The 20087-nt window shown below is 43.3% G+C and overlaps 2 protein-coding genes across 3 annotated transcripts in view; one reads left to right on the forward strand and one right to left on the reverse strand.

Annotated features, from left to right (window-relative positions):
* Positions 1–1659, reverse strand: part of mrps14 (mitochondrial ribosomal protein S14) — an 80312-nt gene extending 78653 nt beyond the window's left edge. The window contains exon 1 of the mRNA XM_078407452.1: positions 1295–1659. Coding sequence (XP_078263578.1) covers positions 1295–1351 — 57 coding nt within the window. The 5' untranslated portion in view covers positions 1352–1659. The remainder of the gene's footprint in view (positions 1–1294) is intronic.
* On the forward strand, positions 1451–18526 carry stx6 (syntaxin 6). Of its 2 annotated transcripts, XM_078407450.1 has the most exons (8): positions 1451–1909; positions 2429–2597; positions 5972–6067; positions 7309–7371; positions 8560–8682; positions 9680–9786; positions 12000–12094; positions 17769–18526. In XM_078407450.1, exons 1-8 carry the CDS (start codon positions 1875–1877, stop codon positions 17840–17842), a joined length of 762 nt encoding a protein of 253 aa, XP_078263576.1. In that variant the 5' UTR covers positions 1451–1874; the 3' UTR covers positions 17843–18526. The 2 variants fall into 2 exon arrangements, with proteins under 2 accessions (XP_078263576.1, XP_078263577.1); XM_078407451.1 differs by lacking the exons at positions 1451–1909; positions 5972–6067 and having other exon boundaries at positions 2493–2615.
* The last annotated feature ends 1561 nt before the right edge of the window (positions 18527–20087 follow it).

The raw sequence follows: 20087 nt of genomic DNA on the forward strand, positions 1-20087 counted from the left end.
TGGAAAATTAATGAAAATTCCCAATAAAACAGCAGGTTCATTCTTGCAGTGTTCTTGGCAAATAATAAATTATCACATTACCATTTTCTGCTACTTGCAAATTGTTTTCCATGTTTCATACATTACAATGACCACAAATGTGCTTCATTTGTAATGGAGCTCTCTATGATACTTAATTAATGCAAGGAATAACAAATGCATGCCCTCTTTTCTAAAAGCAGTCATGTTGTTAGTCATTTGGAGAAAGTTGAATCTCAGCCACAGACACTGAGATTAAAAAAATAGTAACAGTGAAGTTAAAAGAGCCAAAGCTGAATGAGGATGGTGTCCAGAAGGAAGACTACCCCAGTACCTATTCAGTACTGCCTTCAACCACTGAAGGTCACCCCACCTTCTGTCTCCTTTCTCTGTTCGTTTACTTATTCATCTATTTATTCACTTTCCTATGTTCTCTAAATCCCTGTAAAGCGTCTTTGAGTATATGAAAAGCGCTATATAAATGTAATGTATTATTATTATTATGTTTACTGATAGAAATTGCAGAGAGATTGCTTTAAGGGACAAACTATGTGGAGAAACAATGGATATGATCAGCATATCCAGGCAAGCACAAGAAAAGTCTTTGGATGAAGTATACACACTTCACTTGGACAAAGAGTAATTCTATATTCAATCTGCTTTTAAAACTTACTGTTGATTCTGCTTCCACCAGCCTTTCCATCAGTCCACCTTGTTACCTATATTAAAATATTTTTCGAACACAAAGTGCTGGAGTGATTCAGCAGGCCAGACAAAATCTCTGAAGAGACTGCACATGTGACCCTTTTCAATCTGGGTCCTACATCCAGCCACTAGAAATTCTTTCTCACTTATTCTATTGAAGCCCTTTAAAATCTTAATCAACAACAGACCCCTCCCCATTTCCGAAGGAATTCAGTCTGCTTCACCTCACAATTGAAATCTATCCTCACACCTGGCAGCCGTGATCACTTGAGTGAAATTGGGAACTGATTTGCCACAAAAAGGTTAACAACCCTAAATGTCACACAAAAACGTCTCGTTAGTGACAAATCAGTCCCTAACAGAGTGACAACCCTGCCCTGTAAAACAATGACCAGGCTTCGGATTTCTATTTAGAAGACTGCCCCTCAATACTGGAGCCAAACTGCTATCCTAGATTACATATTTTAATCAATAAATACCCATCCAATTGAGCCAGAACATTTTCTGTAACATTTCCAAATCAATAGCCTACTTTAAATTGATGGTGATGAGGGATATGCTGCACACAGACCTTCTGATGGTCTAAAGTTGCTCCTGATTTCTCAACTTTCTCTCTCATCTTCAACATTCAGCTGAATCTTGAACCTCACAACGTTTGCTCGGGAGTTTCGTGACGAGAGATGTCACTCACGGTCCACGTCGGAGACACGGTTCCTGGGAGCAGCTCCCTGACTCTCTATCTCCCTCCCTGCTCACACACACACTCCCCTGCTGCTTCTGCATAGAAACGTCGCCAGGGTGTAGTTTGCACAGCAATTGTGAGGTGGGGGGGAGGAGTGCATCGGAAACCAGAGCTCGTTTGATTTGGGAGGAAGGTCGGTGCATAGTAGATTGCCCTCCTGCATCTGCTGCGGGTGGGAGTGGTGCGGTTGGGGCCGGGGCCTGGCCCGAGCCCGGGCCGCTCCTCCGTTGCTCCTGGCAACCCGCGCCCTCTCACCCGGCAGCGCTTCCTGGTGGCCGGAGGCAGCAAGATGGCGGCGGGGACGGACTGAGGGGGAGAGGAGGAAGATCGGCCCAACCAACGGCCGCGGAGTTCACCGGCAGCCCCATCGTCGGAGCTCCCTGCAGAGTCACGATTACCCACCGCCGCCATGTCGATGGAGGACCCCTTCTTCGTGGTGAAAGGGTTAGCAACGCTGTCCGGCACAGCGGACGGAGCTTGAAACACTCTCCCCGGCCATGCTCACCCGTCCCTTCAAATCTCCCCATCCCAATCCTCCCCACTCCCATGAAACCTCCCCGTCTTAATCCAGCCCCCCTCCTGCTCCCCACGATTACCCCCTGTCTCCCATAAACTCCCCTGCCTCCCACCAACCCGCCCTCTTCCCAGCCCCAACCCTCCCTCCACCACTGTTCATCTCACTGCCTCATCTCCCTCTCCCACTGCCTCATCTCCCTCTCCCACTACCCCCTCCCTCTCCCCCTCTTCAGTGCCTTAACTCCTCTGCAACACACCTTCATTTGCTCCCTCACACTCAAGAGCTGCCCTATTTGCCCGTCCCCTTGCTGTGCTTCATCTCACCCTGCAAGTTCTCCCTTGCCCCCATTCTGTCAAGACCCATTGCTCCTTATGGATTATGCAGATTTCACTGGTGTGTTGTACAAGCTGAAGCATTGTCCATTTACTGATTTGTCCCTCTTGCAGTGAAGTGCAAAAAGCAGTGAATACTTCCCAAGGATTATACCAACGATGGACAGAACTCCTGAGCGATCCCTCTTCAGCCAGCAAGGAAGAGTGTGACTGGACAACCAATGAGCTGAGGAACAGTCTTCGTAGTATTGAGTGGGATCTGGAGGACCTAGATGAAACTATTAATATCCTTTAACTGCAGGTGCCTTGTTATTTCCTTTAAAGTCATTTCTAAAACTATTTTGTTGGATTTGACACTGCATTTACAATTGCCAGTAAGAATTTGCAATAGTTATGTCAAACCCACGTGTCCATTTTGTCAGATATGCCCTACAAGTCCCTGTTATCCATAAAAATTGGCTGTCATAGCCTTTACAGAGGCTATTGGTATAACTTTTTGTGCTGATTTGCAAATGACTCAATGTTGGGAACATGTTATAATTTATAAATGCACTTTACGTTGTTGCAGGAATCATGGTCATTCAGCTGGAAAATATTCTCCCTGTGACTGTGTTTGTTTCCTCCCACATCCCAAAACTGAGCGAATTTAAGGTTAATTCATCTTGGCTGATTACCCCTAATGTGCAGGGAAAGTGTGATGACTTTGAATACGGGTGAACAATGGACTTGGTGGACCAAAGTGCCTGTTTCCATTCTAAGCTAAATTCACAAACTAAAAGGTCCTTCCTTTTGATCCTGTTGGGAGTCGTGTAATTTTACATGCCTCAAGTGCATATGCTGTTGCTTCGTGGTTAAGTGACTGGACTTATAGAAATATATAAAATTCTTAGAGGATTGGACAGGGTAGATGCAGGAAAAATGGTCCTGATATTGGGGGAGTCCAGAACTAAGTGGTCACTGTTTAAGAATAAGGGGTATGCCATTTCGGACTGGCGGTGCTGGTTCGAAGGCCCGAATGGCCTACTCCTGCATCTATTTTCTATGTTTCTATGGACTGACAGCCTGCATGCTGGGCCATTGATCCAGGGACTTGACCATAAATCCCATTGCAACAGGTGGAATTATTTTTTTAAAGCTGCTAGACAACACTAACCATGAAACAAGTGGACTGCTGTATAAAACAATATCTGCTTCTTTACCCACGATGGCCTGTGCTTCGAAGCACACGGTTGTAGCTGACTCTTAACTACCTTCTCAGTTCAGAAGCAAACAGGGATGGACAATATATGCTATAGTGACAGCAAAATCTGCATCCTTTGAGCAAATAAGAAAGTACCACCTCTCCTCTTTCCCAATCCAAATTGCAACATATAAGAAACATTTAGACGGGTACATGGATTGGATAGATTTTGAGGGATATGGGCCAAACGCAGGCAGGTGGGACTAGTGTAGATGGGACATGTTGGTCGGTGTGTGCAAATGGAGACAAAGGGCCTGTTTCCACTCTGTATGACTATAACTAGCCATTAATAATTTTACCACAAATCAATTTCTCCAATCCTAGTAGCATCTTCATAAATCTCGTTGTACCTTCTCTCCTGTTACCACCACCTTCCTCTAATTTGGTGTTCAGAACTGCAATGTGGTGGCCATATGTTACCATGCATATGATTACAACTGGAGGTGAAGTTCATCATTCATTGAAAGAAATAACTTGCAAACAAGGACAAAGTTTGAGTGTCTGAATTTCTAATGGTTAATATTTGACTTACTGGAGTTGGGATCCTTCTTCAGACTGAAGGGGAGTGAAGGGTGAAGAGCTGGAGACAAGAAAAGACCAGGACCAATCAAGGCTGGCCATAAATGACCTCAGGCAGGGCGGTGCCTGGTAAGCCCGTTGTACTAGTTAAGGTGTGATCTCAACAAGGGAACAGTGTAGAGAACTGCGAAACTGGTAAAGACTAGGATGGGAGAGGAGAGGTGGGGAGGGGAGTATAAGTAGAAGTTACTTAAAATTAGAGAATTCAATGTTAATACATCTGGGTTATAAGCTACCCAAGCAAAATAGGAGGTGTTCTTCCTCGAATTTGTGTGGCCTCACTCTGACAATGGAGGAGGCCCAGGACAGAAAGGTCAGTTTGGGAATAGGAAGGGGAGTTGAAGGTTGGCAACCAGGAGATTCCGTATAGCCAGGTGGACTAACTTTAAATCTTTATAGCATTTACTATATATTAGTTTTCAGAATCTATAATACTCTGCCATTTGGAAAGAGATTAGATTCAGCCAAGTTAGCAAACAGAAAATCAATTGTTGGAACAAACTCTTTTCCTGTAAGGATGAATGCAAGCAGATATGTGGCATCTTTCTAATAGCTGTCATGATGGAGTGTCATAGGTCAAACTACCCTCTTGTCTATACACCGATCAGCCAAAACATTTTGACCACTGACAGTGAAGTGAATAACATTGGTTATCTTGTTACAATGGCACCTGACAAGGGGTGGGATATATTAGGCAGCAAGTGAACAGTCAGTTCTTGAAGTTAATGTGTTGGATGCAGGAGAAATGGGCAGGAGTAAAGACCTGAGTGACTTTGACATGGGCCAAATTGTTATGGCCAGACGACTGGGTCAGAGCATCTCTGAAACGGCAAGGCTTGTGGGGTGCTCCCGGTCAGCAGTGGTGAGTACCTACCGACAGAGGTCCGAGGAGGGACAAACCACAAAGTGGCAGGGTGTTGGGCGCCCAAGACTCATCGATGGTCCGAACCGACTGTGGGAAGACGACAAGCCGGTGGAGGGAGTGTGATGCTCTGGGCTATGTTCTGGGAAACCCTGGGTCTGGCTATTCATGTGGACGTCAGTTTGACACATGTCACCTACCTAAACATCGTTGCAGACCAGGTACACCCCTTCATGGCAATGGTATTCCCTGATGGCAGTGGCCTCTTTCAGCAGGATAATGCACCCTGCCACACTGCAAACATTGTTCGGGAATGGTTTGAGGAACATGATGTGTGTTCAGTGTTGCCCTGGCCTCCAAATTCTCCAGATTTCAATCTGATTAAGCATCTGTGGGATGTGCTGGATCGACAAGTCCGATCCATGGTGGCTCCACCTCGCAACTTACAGGACTGGAAGGATCTGCTGCTAATGTTTTGGCCAGATACCACAGGACACCTTCAGGGGTCTTGTGGAGACCATGTCTTGGCGGGTCGGCGCTGTTTTGGTGGCACACGGAGGATCAACAGCATATTAGGCAGGTGGTCATAATGTTTTGGCTGATCGGTGTAGACATAAGCATGTCTTAAAAGGGGTAACTCAGGAAGAAGTCACTATTTTTATGCTAGGCTAGGGTGGGAACGAGTAAGAGGAAATAAATGCAACGGTTAAGAAGTTTAATGTCAAGGACATGTGTTTCCTTTGGATCATTGTGTGCCAAGGTTGTCATTGTGTTGAGCTGCAAACTTAGCCTGCATTGGCAAACTAAATAATGCAACATTCTGAGTAATTATTTTTTCACTGGATTTGATAATATGTTCCTGTAAAGAAGCATACTGGCATAATTCACTACATTAAAGACAATATATCAATGCAAGTTGTTACTGAGTTTAAATCTACTATGCACGCATCAGTCAATTTGCCTCAACTGCAACATAAGCATCGTGGAGACAAACCCTCGTAAGTTTAACCTCGATTCAGCAGAACTGAGTAAAAGGAAAGGGTTCATCACTAATACCAAAGCAATTGTAAAGGTAAGTCCTTGTGATGCATTCACAGAAAGGCATGAAAGTAGATGCTTAATGTGGGCTATGGCAGTGGAATCCAGAGGCCCAGTCTGGGAAATTGAGGACACAGCATCTCCTGTTGTTGGGCAAGGACATGATGGGGCTAGATAGCAGAACTTGGAAGGTCGTGTGGAGAGGAAGAACAGAATGTCCTTTTGTCCTCTTGTACCAATTATACTTTTTATGAACATACGTTTCTGCCAGGAATTACTTTGGTGGTAGGTAGTAGTTATATTATTTTCCTTTATAGGAAATGAAACGATAATCCAGAGAATGTGCTCCGGTGAAATTGTACTTAAAAAAAACATAATAAATGTTTAGGCGAGGAAAAAAAACCTGGTGTCTATACTAAAAATCACCAGGGAATGAAAGGGCAGTTCGGCATGGGTTAAATTCACAGCAAAGCTCCCTCCGCAGTCTTTCAGTCTTGCATCTGCATTTGGTTTTAAACAGTTCTCTGGTTTGTTTTGGCACTTCCACTGGGCATCAGGGAAATGATAAGTGTTGGGTAAAGTCAGAGATTATGTTAAATATGAATTATCTTATACTTACATTTATGATACTGGTGATACCTTATGGGAGGTGGATACAGGCCAAAAAACGAATGGACACAACAGATGAAAACCACACTGCAGGGCTTCTTTTATCTTCTGCATTGTGCTTGTAACCATCATTTAGTCCTATAATCTGAAGTCATTCATGCAGCCTACAAATTACTCAGGCAAGTAGATGGGACCAGTTTAAAGTTGCCTGTGTCTTGGCTTGGAGCGGTAGAAATCCTGTTGATCATGCAGACTATACAACAGGATGACTGGCGTGGGAAGTACAAAATACACTGGGAATGTTGCTGAAAGATTGCAGAGAGCTTGCTGTGTGTTTAACCCATGCTGTACTTCTGCTTCCCTAAAGATTTCTAGTACATTAGTTGTGTTTAGTTTGGTCTAGAAGTTGAAATGGAATGTTGTATTAATATAAACACCAATTAAACAAAGTGGATAGAGGGTAGATCCACAGCCCTGTGCTATGCTTAACATTCCCTTTTGGTATGATGTCCAGTTTGCTGCTGGAGCAAAACCAGAATCTTTTTATGGCAGCACCAGGAATGTAAACAAAAGGATCCCGACCCAAAATGTCACCTTTCTATTCCCTGACTTGCTGAGTTACTCCAGCATATTGTGTTTTAATGAACCTTATTATTATGTTGACAGGAAATGAAAGATTACATGTCCAGTTCTTCCATGCAAGCATTGGTGGAACAGAAAAACCGACAGGTGTGTGGCTTCTATTTGACTCTTGCTTATTATTGATTAGAAACCTCGTGTATCACAGGCACCACAGCTGGGATTTTTTTCAAGGTTTTTTAGATAACATCAAGATATCATAGTGGGTTTAACAAAAACACAGCTTCTTGGAGAATTTCCTTGATGAGATCATCAATGATGTCAGTATTGTTTCAGTGTTGTACAGGTTAGCCAAGTGCTTTGTTCCCTAGTTTGGAAACAGTTCCCTGAAAAGTTAGAGGCATTCTTCAACACGTGAATTTGCTGATAGGAAGCACATGTCCACTTTAACCTGATTAGCACAATTAATCAGAGCTGAATATTCGATAAAATCACTTCCAAATAATGCTATGTTATTTACCTCTTCAGCAAGCTTTCTTATTTGGAGCAGTACTCCTAATGTAGAGCACAGACTGGTAGAGTACCAAGATGACCAATTCAGAATTGGTGGTTTCTTTTGTTGGGCGGTTGGCCAATTTTGTTGTTAGACTGTTGTTAGACTGTTGACTCCAGAACCCAAGAGGCAGAAGATGCTCGTAATCTGCCTGGATGACCACGGCTGGCAATCGAATGACGCGGAGTTCTGGGGACTCGGGCCATTCCAGCCATGGGTTTTGTTGCACCGGGCATGTCCCCCGGCTAGTGCCATTGGAACCATTCCAAGTCATTTAGTTTGCGGCCCGGTGGTATGAACGTCGACTTCTCCAACTTCAGATAGCTCCTCTGTCCCTCCCTTCCCCTCCTCCTTCCCAGATCTCCCTCTATCTTCCTGTCTCCACCTGTATCCTTCCTTTGTCCCACCCCCGACATCAGTCTGAAGAAGGGTCTCGACCCGAAACGTCACCCATTCCTTCTCTCCCGAGATGCTGCCTGACCTGCTGAGTTACTCCAGCATTTTGTGAACAAGTCATTTAGTAGTTGCTCAGTGGGAACCATTGGCCTTGGAGGCTGAGGTTTGTGGATTCAAATCTCTCCAGGATCATTTTAATTTAATGGAGAAGCAGACAACTGCAGATGCTGGTTAATACACTCTAATTGATGTTTATGGGAACTTAGTTACTTGGTTTCTCGTGTACTGCTCTGGGATTTTCTTAACCCATGCAAGTTCTTTTATTCTGATGTCTTCAATGTGGATTCTGGCTGTGTTGGGAAATCGCACTGGCTTTTGCTATTTTGCAGGCACTACAAAGCAGCAGAGGAAGCCAGAGACCAAGTTCCGCTTCAGATAAATACAGCCGACTTGATCAGAAAATGCAAGCAGTGAATTCTCAGTTTATGGAGGACCAAAACATGCAGCAACAGGTAACCTGGGAGGATGAGGGTAGTGGATGGGGAATGGAAGTGATGGGATATCTTTTAGCCTGCGTGTTTGATGGAGAAATGAGAAATGGATTTCAGACATGATACCCTCCCAGAAAAACATGTTGGGTGAAGAACAAAGTGGAACCAGTTATGCAGTTGCCTAGTCCTGCACTAGATTGCAGATTTAATTTTGAGACCTTGCTAAGGTCTTTGATTTTAGTAGATCCCTGTTAAACTGGTCTCCTTGTCCTCGAGGACAAGCAGGATATTTGTGGGTGAAATTGGTTTAGGTTCCTGCTCCTGATATTTAGTTTAGAGAAACAGCGCCGAAACAGGCCCTTCGGCCCAGCGATCCCAGCACATTTACACTACCCTAGGGACAATTTTATATTTATACCAAGCTAATTAATCTACACCTGTACACCTTTGGAGTGTGGGAGGAAACCAAGATCTCGGAGAAAACTCACGCAGGTCACGGGGAGAACGTACAAACTCTGTACGGACAGCACCGGTAGTCAGGATCACACCCAGGTCTCTGGCACTGTGAGACAGTAACTCTTCCGCTACTGTGTTCTGCCATGTACACGTTCGTAGTTACGCTGAGCACAGGCCGGCTGTGAAGCCTCTCGGGACCGTAGTCTTTTGCTTTGTGTCAGTGTGGTAGCAAAGACCCAAGGATTCGAGTCCAGTCAAAAGAAGAAAGTAATTTGTGCATTGACAGAGAAACACAAAGTAGAAAAACTGCCATCTACTCGAAAATAGTTTGAATCAAGTGAAAAATCTTTGGGCAAATAAAGTAAAAGATCTTCGGGACATTCTGGAGATGATTATAGAAATGTAACAGTCTGATGTTGAGAAGCTGTGTTTTGGTGACGGGTGACTTTATGTAGGGAGAGACCCTATACTGGGAAAGGGGAGGTTAACAATGGGAGGAGCGAGGGACTTACCACCTGAGTGGGAGCTTGTCATTGTTTTTTATGCTGTTCATCCTATACAGTTGATTGTGGAGCAACAGGATGATCAGCTGGAGTTAGTTTCGGGCAGCATCGGAGTTTTGAAGAACATGTCGCAGAAGATAGGCCATGAACTGGATGAGCAAGCAGTGTGAGTGTTGGTTCAGCAAAATGCCTTTTACATTTCATTCTTTCCCATCCCTGCAGTCCTTGCTTTGTTTGGCTCCAAGAAAACATTCTTTGCTTGAATCTCTTTCCAACCCTCCGTTTGCCATCTCCTTCATTGACTTATGTTGTAGACCTACAAACCCAAGAATAAGGAGGAGGGAATGGAATAGAGTGCAGTTTGTGCTATGGGTTGGAGAGAGGATGCCAGGAGTTATTTGCGATGTGTTGGTGTGGAATAAGGGTTTTGCTGAACAGCTGCAGGCTGTGTTCAGATAAACATGAATGCAATCAGGCAAAGGTAAAGTAGCAGAACAGTGATATCACCAGACCAGCAAGAGAAAGGCCAGGATAGCACAGCTGGTAGAGCCGCTGCTTTACAGTGCCAAAATCCCCCATTCAGTTTTGACCCCTGGCACTGTCCGTGTGGAGTTTGTATGTCCCCCCTGTGGGTGCATAGGTTTCCTCTGGGTGCCCCAGTTTTCTCCCACATTCCGAACACATGCAGGTTGATTAATTTTGATTATTGGCCACTGTAAATTGCCCCTGGTGTATAGGTAAGTGATAGATGCTGGGGGAAATTGTTGAGGTTGTAGGGAGAATGAAAGTATGATTAGTGAAGGATTAGTGTAAGTAGGTGGTTGATAGTTGGCACAGACCCTGGGCTAAAGGGCCTATTTTCACTCTATATAACTCCATGAATAATAATCCTGAGATTTAATCGCCCGTTCACAGATGGGAATATAATTTCAGTTAATTAAATAAATGCAAAGTAAGATAGTATCAGTAATGGTAATAAGAAACAACAGTATTTCAAACACCCATTCTATTCACTAACGGTATTAGAAAGATAATGTGCCACCCATATTTGGTCTGCCCTTTGTGTGACTTGACAAAATTAATTTGGTAGATGCTTAACTACATTCTGAAACTGGTTAGTTAAAGCACCTAGTTTAGAGTAAATTAGGGATGGCCAATAAATGATCACCTTGCCAGCAACATCGAGATCTCAAAAATGAATGCTTTTTTTTTTTTTAAAGGAATCTTGGCAGAATTGCATTTTAGTTTACTGTCTGATGCCCATCATTGTGCCATTGCTTACAGGATGAAGAGTGAAAATTGAGCCGGAGCACTTCTGCTCTTGAAAGCTAGCAATGCTTTTGTTCAAGCTTTTGGGAGTTAATGATACCGTGGTTTCAGCATCAAACCTCTGAACTGAATTCTATTTTCCATAAGCCGAACCAAGTGCAACAATTGCAAATGCTCTTTAAGGATATTCCACCCATTTCAGAGTTCCAAAGTATGTGACCAGCACGATGGCACAGCTTTAGAGATGCTGCCTCACAGTAGAGATGCTGCCTCACAGCGCCAGAGACCCGGTTTGATGCTCACTAGGGGTGTTGTCTGTACGGAGTTCGTACGTTCTCCCCGTGACCTGCGTGGGTTTTCTCCGGGTGCTCCGGTTTCCTCCCACACTCCAAGGACTTACAGGTTTGTAGGTTAATTGGCTTCTGTAAATAGTCCCCAGTGTGTGCAGGGTAGTATTAGTGTGCGGGGATTGCTGGTCGGCGCAGACTCAGTGGGCCGAAGGGTCTGTTTCTGCGCTGTATCTCTAAACTAAACAAAACAAAAGTATGGAACTACTTTGGCCTGAGAACTAGTCTTTTATATTTAAAAATTGAGACAAATAAAGCCAGTGAAATATGCAGGTGAAATTGACACTGCGCTTTATGTGCTTGTGAAGAACAAGAACTTCACAGCATGAACATGGCTTGTAGGGAGCCATCACACCACATTTTACCTTGTTCTTACAACAGAGATGTTGTTGTCCATTTGTATGTTTGAGGGGATGTTGGTGTGATGGGGTCTATTTGTAGGAGTTGAATATGATGGATAGATGGAGAGATGAGATTAATTTGCATTTGAAGAAGAGGGATTTTCTTTGTGTAGATGTTTGGAGGGAAAGATGAGGAAAGTATATGCTGGCGGTGCTGTTACCAGGGATGAAGTCACAATAACTTTATTTTTAGAACAGTCATGTCAAAGCATTGTAACGAGCTTCCCCATCTGGATAGGTGGAAAATGTAATCTAAAATGGAGCCAAGAACAAAGTCTGTAAATTATTTAGTGTGTGTAGAGGGTGAAATTGGAGCCTTCTCCTTAGTTTAAGGTTTCTCTGAATGCTCTGCTCTCCCACAGTATGCTTGACGAGTTCTCCTATGAGTTGGATAGCACACAGTCACGGATGGATAACGTCATGAAGAAGTTGGCCAAAGTGTCCCACATGACCAGTGGTAAGTTTGAAGAGCTGAGCTTTCCCTGTGGACTGATTTTAATTGGTGTTGCTTGACCCAAAGTCGAAGATAATGACACGGGAATGTTTGCCTTCCTTGGGTCCTTCTTCCCTTGAAGAGAAACTGAGAGGGGAATTATTTTTTTAAATGTTGAAAGTTTTTATGGAAGTTTTGACAATAGACAATAGGTGCAGGAGGAGGCCATTCGGCCCTTCGAGACAGCACCGCCATTCAATGTGATCATGGCTGATCATTCTCAATCAGTACCCCGTTCCTGCCTTCTCCCCATACCCCCTGACTCCGCTATCCTTAAGAGCTCTATCCAGCTCTCTCTTGAATGCATTCAGAGAATTGGCCTCCACTGCCTTCTGAGGCAGAGAATTCCACAGATTCACAACTCTCTGACTGAAAAAGTTTTTCCTCATCTCAGTTCTAAATGGCCTACCCCTTATTCTTAAACTGTGGCCCCTTGTTCTGGACTCCCCCAACATTGGGAACATGTTTCCTGCCTCTAACGTGTCCAACCCCTTAATAATCTTATACGTTTCGATAAGATCTCCTCTCATCCTTCTAAATTCCAGTGTATACAAGCCTAGTCGCTCCAGTCTTTCAACATATGATAGTCCCTCCATTCCAGGAATTAACCTAGTAAACCTACGCTGCACGCCCTCAATAGTAAGACTAATCACATCCAAGTAAACTGATCTATGTTGTACAAAATTAAACAAGCTGTTTTTGTTCTTAAAATTAAAGGCAACAAAAAAACAAGATAGTAATTATGTGATAAAAATGTTGCTGATGTTGTAAATCTGAAATAAAATACAAGAAAAGGATTTCAACTCTGCATCCATGGAGGAAGAAAATCAGACTTAATGTTTTCGACAGAAAGGATCATTGTACATGAAAAGCCATTTGACACTGTGTTCTGGCTCTTTGAAAGACCTATTCAGTTATTCCACTCATTTTTTCCCATACTTGTACACATTTTCTCTTTTAAGTATATATTCAATTTAGTTAAAAAAAAAGTAATCATCGACTCCACGGTGGCACAGCAGTAGAGTTGCTGCCTTACAGCGAATGCAGCGCTGGAGACCCAGGTTCGATCCTGACTACGGGTGCCGTCTGCATGGAGTTTTTACGTTCTCCCCGTGACCTGCGTGGGTTTTCTCCGAGATCTTCGGTTTCCTCCCACACTCCAAAGACGTACAGGTATGTAGGTTAATTGGCTGGGCAAATGTAAAAAATTGTCCCTAGTGTGTGTAGGATAGTGTTAATGTGCGGGGATCGCTGGGCGGCGTGGACCCGGTGGGCCGAAGGGCCTGTTTCCGCGCTGTATCTCTAAATCTAAAATCTAAATCCCCATCCTTCCAGTTGTGTGTGTCGCATTTGTGGCATGCTTCTCGTAATATAGAGGCCTTGTCAGTTCATCCTTCTCCTAACACAGCCTTCTCAGTCCGTGCTTCCAGCTTTACAGATTTGTGCAAGTGAATTATTCGTTCTCTCTGCCTGTACAATTGTAATTTATTTTGGCCTCTTTTCTTCCTTCCTTGGAAACGTGAATGTATTTGACTGAATGCGATATCAAGGCACCCTGGTAAAACTGGTTAACGAGTAACTCGGGAACACATTTCAATTGTTGCAATTGTACCTCGGGCAAAGAAAGGAGATCCGGGTTGGTGATGATTAATCATCCCAGCCCTAGGACTTAACAGCAGGATGTTCTCGGAGCAGTGGCCTGGGCCCAACTACCTTCAGCTGCTTATCAATGTTCTTCCTTCTATCATAAGGTCAGAAGCGGGGGTGGGATATTCATTTGTGATTGTACATTGTTCTGATCCAATCAATGGTCTTCAGTAAATGAAGCAGTCCATGTCTTTATGCAGCAAGACATAAACAACATTCAGCCATGAGCTGATAAGTGGCAAGTAACAGTCACAGCACAAAACTGTCAGGCAATGATCATCTCCAATATTATATGTTCATATTTCATAGGTTATAGGGGCAGAATTAGGCCATTCGGCCCATCAAGTTTACTCTGCCATTCAATCATGGCTGATCTATCTTTCCCTCTCAACCCCATTCTCCTGCTTTCTCCCCATAACTCCTGACATTCATACTAATCAAGAATCTGTAGGGTTTAATCTCCTATTCTTGAGATTTAGTGACATTATGAATTAAGTGACAAGTCCTTTACTATCAAAATTTTGGATGTCACCATTAACTTAGAAATTTAGCATGACCAGCCAAAATTATCTTTTTGTAGTCTTGTGTAGTCTCACATTTTTCTTGTATCTCTACTTCAGTTCAAGTTCCCTCCAGTCACTTGTTTGGCCATTCCCTACCTGCTGTAGCTCACTGGTTTCATACTTGAGTGTGCCACATTCATCCCAGGAGTCAGCCAAATGAATCGCTTTTGGACTTCAAGCCAGTATATAATTTCTTAAATAAGGCCACTAAATCCGTCTACAATACTCCAGGTGTTGTCTTGCCTAAACTCTCTAACCTGTAAGAATACTTTGTGTAAGAAGGAACTGTAGATGCTGGTTTAAACCAAAAATGGACACAAAGAGCTGGTGTAATTCAGCGGGACAGGCAGCATCTCTGGAGAGAAGGGATGGGTGACGTTTTGGGTCACCCATTCCTTCTCTCCAGAGATGCTGTCTGTCCCGCAGAGTTACTTCAGCTTTTTGTGTCTCTTCTGTAAGAGTACTTTCCTTATTTCTAAAATCCAATGCTCTAGGGGACATTTACCAATTGCCTTCCTAACCACTTGCTATCATTTTGTGAATCATGCACAAGAACATCTAGATTAAACTGTAGTCTTTCTCCATTAAGATAATAGTCCTCATTTACATTCCTCTTACCAAAGTGCATAACATCGTACTTTTACACTTTGAACTCCGTTTGCCAAGTTTTCAGCTATTGACTAAACCAATCGCTATCATGTTGCAGAATTCAAATATCATCATTACTTCATGCCTTCCCATTGGCATTTCAATGGCAAACTTGGCATACTCTGCCCCTCCTCCACGTCATGAATATAAATCATAAATAATTGCAGGCCAAGAACTGATGCTTGGGGCTCCGCACTAGTTGCACCCTTCCAACCTGAAAAAGACTTGTTTATTCCAACACAAAAACAGGAAATGCTGGAAATAGCAGATTGGGCTGGGCCTGTGGGAAGAGATCCTTTCTTGTTTTTGCTCCCTGAAAGTGGAGGACTTGCACAGCCAGATCTGCTGGCCTTGCATTTTGCAACTCCAACGTTCTTTTAGCCAAGAGGGGTCCCGACCCAAAACATTACCTGTCCATTCCCTCCACAGATGCTGCCTGACGTGCTGAGTTCCACGAGCACTTTGTGGTTTGCTTAAGGTTCTAGCATCGGCAGTCTCTTGTGCCTCGATTCTTTTGTCTACATTCCCACTGGCTAACTGCTCCCATTGACCATATAACTTTGTTTACAGCTTACCATGGTCACCCTGATTTCACCCTATCAGAACCATCCCTTCCCATTCTCCCCATAGCTTTATTAGCTTCTTTTGTGTCCTTTTCAGTTCTGCTGAAGGGTCTCTGACTTAATATTAGCTTTGTTTCTCTTCCCACGGATGTGCTCTGAGCCGTTGAATGTTTTGAGTGTTCTGTTTTTGTTTTAAATTTCCAGCTCATGTAGTTGTTTTGATTCCCATTTATTCTAACTTTGGCTTTAATGCAATAACCAATCGATGATCACACACTTCCTAGAAGCTCTTGTGCATCAGCCTTTTATGTAACAACTTGCCAAATGCCTTCTGAATATCCAAGTACACTACATCTACTGATTTCACCCCTTTGCCTGCGTGCTACACTTAATTCTTTAAAATGTATCAAATTTAATTTGCCTTTCATTAAGCCATGTTTACTGGATTTGAATACACTGAGCTTCTCAAATGATTATTTCTTCCTTGATTCCAGACTTCAGCAGCCGTGTCAACAACAGACATCAAACTAACAACTTTTTGTCTGTCTCTTCCTGAACTTTGGGTCATGTGCGATTTTCCAATCAGCTGATCTTTGAACAGATATGTCAAATGTGCTGCATCCCAAGTTTCTCTCGCCCTCTTTACCTAGGGAGGAGTGAAAGATTTTGTTAAGCCTTCCATTACCTCAACCTCAACTTTCCTTAGCAATCTTAAATATAAGCCTTCTGAACCAGATACCTTGAGCATTGCCATCATTGCTTCCACCGCTTCCTCTGGCAGCACGTTCCAGGCACTTATCAATCTGTGAACAATAACTTCTCACGCAAATTTCTTTTAAACATTCCCCTTCTCATCTTAAAGCTATAACATCCTGTGTTTGATATTTCCACCAGGGAAAACAATTCTGACTATCTTACCTCATAATTGTATGTACTTCTATCACTTTTTCCTTTTGCCTCTGACATTCCAGAGAAAGCAGACTAAAGTTTTGTCCAACTTTTCTTTATAGATAATGCACTCCAATCCAGGCACCATTTTGAAAACTTCTCCAAAGCATCCACATTCTTCCTATAGTGTGGCACCGGAAATGCACACAATACCCAAAATGTGGTTTAACCAAGGTTTTATACAGCTGTGACATGACTTTCAAACTTTTATACTGAATGCCCCACCTGATGAAAGCAAGTTTGCCTTCTTTACCACCTATGCACTTGTGTTATTATTTTCAAGAAGCAATGGATTTGCATCCCATGATCCCACTATACATAATTGCTCCTGTGTCCTTCTATTTACTGTATACATTCCCCTTACATTTGACCTCCAAAATCCATCTGCTCTTTTGCTGCCCAAATTTCCATCTGATTCATATCCTGCTGTATCCTTTGACAATGCTTTTGATTATCCATTAGTTGTACCAATACCAGTGTCATTTGCAAGCTTACTAATCAGTCCACATATAATTTTGTCCAAATCATTCATATATATTACAAACAACAGAAGTCCCTGGTTTGATCCTTGCAGAATGCCTCCAGTCAGAAAAACGCCCCTGTACCACTACTCTGTCTTCAATGAACAAGCCAATTTTGGATCCACTTTACTAATTCATTGTGAGCTTACATTTATCAACCAACCTACCATGAGGGACCTTGTCAAATACTTTACTAAATTCCATGTAGACAACATCCACTGCCCTACCCTCTACATCGGTTATTCTTTAGTCTTCTCGCTGTCAGAGCTGGAGTATTGTGACCAAACACTTCCTTGTGCTGAGTCTAACCAAAAATGTCACCTACCCTTTAGACTTTAGAGATACAGTGCGGAATCAGGCCCTTTGCTCCACCGAGCCTGTGCTGACCAGCGATACCCCGTACACATTATCCTATACACAAGGGACATTTTACAATTTAACCTACAAACCTATACGTCTTTGGAATGTGGAAGGAAACCGGAGCTTCCGGAGAAAACCCACACGCTCACAGGGAGAATGTACAAACTGCACCCGTACAGACTGCACCCGTAGTCAGGATCAAACCTGGATCTCTGGTGCTGTAAGGCTGCAACTACCGCTGCGCCACTGTGCAGCCCATCTATATAGAGAGCTGTCTTTTGCACGCTGCATTCTTTGTACCTGCCATAAACTGAATCGATAATGGAGACATTTTTCAGGAAAACATATTTATTGTCCTTTCTAAATGGTGTTTTGTTTCATCCCTCAGATCGCCGGCAGTGGTGTGCAATCATCGTCCTACTGATCATCCTGGTTGTGGTGCTGATATTGTTTACTATCTAAATGACCTGAACATTTTGTGCAAGTGTTACATAAAGGAGGAGGGAGTGGTAAGAGGGAGAACGAAGGAAGAGCCTTCCACTCTCTGGTGCTACAATCCATGAGTCAGTTGGCCAGGCTCTTGACCTTTGGTCGCTGAGTAAGAACTGTTTCTGCACCCCACCTGTCTTTCCAGCAATCACTGTTGCATTGTTCACCTGCAGAGTTACTGCTGAATGTCTCTTGATTCATCTTTAATTGGTCATTCACAGAAATTCTGAGGAATTTTAAGTAGAGCCATATGAAAAGTGAAGCTGCAAGGTTACAGCCAGATCTGGTCCCCGCAGGATGGATGAATGTTCCTTGGACTTGGGGAAGAGGGTTTCTGGGCATTTGGCTTCCTAGAAGTTTATATTTCTCCTGCACAGTGCTCTTTATCGTTTGGGCATGTAAAGAAGACTGTGTGAAGAACAGGAAGAACTCTGTTGGCCAAGATGGCCACCGGACCCCAGTGCCAAGTGTTGGCCAGCCCTGTGTCAGCTATTCACAATAGAGGCACCAGCAAATCAAGACCAGACTCCGCCTTTCAGCTGGAGTATGTATGGATTAGAGGTGTGGCCAGCACTCTGCTCGGCTGTGGTGCTTTCAGTAGCTAAAAAACTGGTGCAACAGCAAGTTATTCAGCTATTAAAAGCCATGGAACACTTCCATCTGATTTCCTTGACCACATCACCTTTCAGCAGAGGAAAGAGAGGAAACTATGATTAGGTTTAGAACATGGATGATCATGTTTAGCACATTCACACAGAGTGGGAATTCATCATGCAGAAACTCCTAGCATTAACTACTACTCCTGGGAAATATTTACTCAGATGCCATGAGGGAACAAAATGTACAGTGGGGTCACATTATGGTGTGACCCATTAATTTTTAGTTCTGTGCTTTGGGAATGTGCAGCTGAGAAGATGTCTATGGTTACTGCTGACCCATTCCTGCTGGTCATGATGCACATGGGTGACGAGTTCACATCTGTGGGATTGCCTTGGGCTTAGACAAATGTTTTTCAAAGGTAGTTATCAAAAGTACTTCTTCACCTTGGGTTTCTGTGCATTTTACCATTGATTTGAATTGGCATGAATGATTCTGTTCAAAAATGTACAGCCCCATATATTTGAACAGCAAGAAGACTCTTAAAATTATAATTGGAATGAAGTGGGGGGTAGAACGTGGGGGTGAGATGGGGTGGAATGGAATAAAGAGGAGGAGATTCAAAACATGGAATATTCTGTGCTTATTGGAATTCTAGTAACTTTATACCAGTGTTCATTTATAATTACTCCATCGTAAACTCAACCAACATTTTGTTGCCCCTCCTCATCCCCACCACAAAACCACCTTTCCCACTTGTTCAGACACACTATATATATATATATTTTTTTATATATATACCTCCAATGTAGTGTTTTCCAGTCTAATCCTTCAGATTACAAAGGGTTCATGCAGAATAGTTCAAAGTAAACTTTATACTGTCGATGGTGCTTTGTCATTGCTAAAATGTTCTTGTTGTTTGATTTCAGTCTGTGCGTGGCACATGTGCGTTGTACCTTCAGTTTGTATTGACAGTAATGCAACACCGTGTTTTTCTGCTCTCCAGTACTCGCCCCAAACCAAGTTGGTGTCTTCTGCGGTACTGGGGTCTCCCTTCTTCCTGTAGCAGAGAGCCAGAAAATCCCAAATTAGCAGCCCTCCTCTTCCAACACTGCACAGTTGAACAGTGCCAGTTAAGAAGTTCCCGGGTTTACTGACTGGCCTGTTTGTCAGCGTGCTGTTTTCGAGCAGCTGATGCTTACCTATGCCCAGGGACTTTGAAGGGCTGCTCACTGTGGACTACCCACCTGTGGTACTGCTGCAGAGAGCAACCATGCAGAAGGTGGGAGCATGCATGGCTCTACCTGTAAACCCAAATTGGATTTAATCTCACCTGGCAGATTATGTTCACAGGCTGGATAGCAGCGAAAAAGGCAATAATTGAAATGGGAGGATGGGGAGAAGGTAAAGATGGGGAGTTATAATTAAAGTATTAAACCAAGTCTAGATGTATGTTCCCCACCAGAAACACGGGACTCTAATTACCTCCATGGATGCTGGTCAACCCGCTGAGTTCCAGCAGATTGATGGTTGTGGGAGTTTTAATTAGTTAGAGAAATGATTTGATTAAGGTGTTTGAAATGTTGAAGGATTTGATAAAAGGGCACTGCCCAGAAATGCT

The sequence above is a fragment of the Rhinoraja longicauda genome, chromosome 11, assembly GCF_053455715.1.
Source record: "Rhinoraja longicauda isolate Sanriku21f chromosome 11, sRhiLon1.1, whole genome shotgun sequence".
In the NCBI taxonomy this organism is placed as follows: Eukaryota; Metazoa; Chordata; class Chondrichthyes; order Rajiformes; family Arhynchobatidae; genus Rhinoraja; species Rhinoraja longicauda.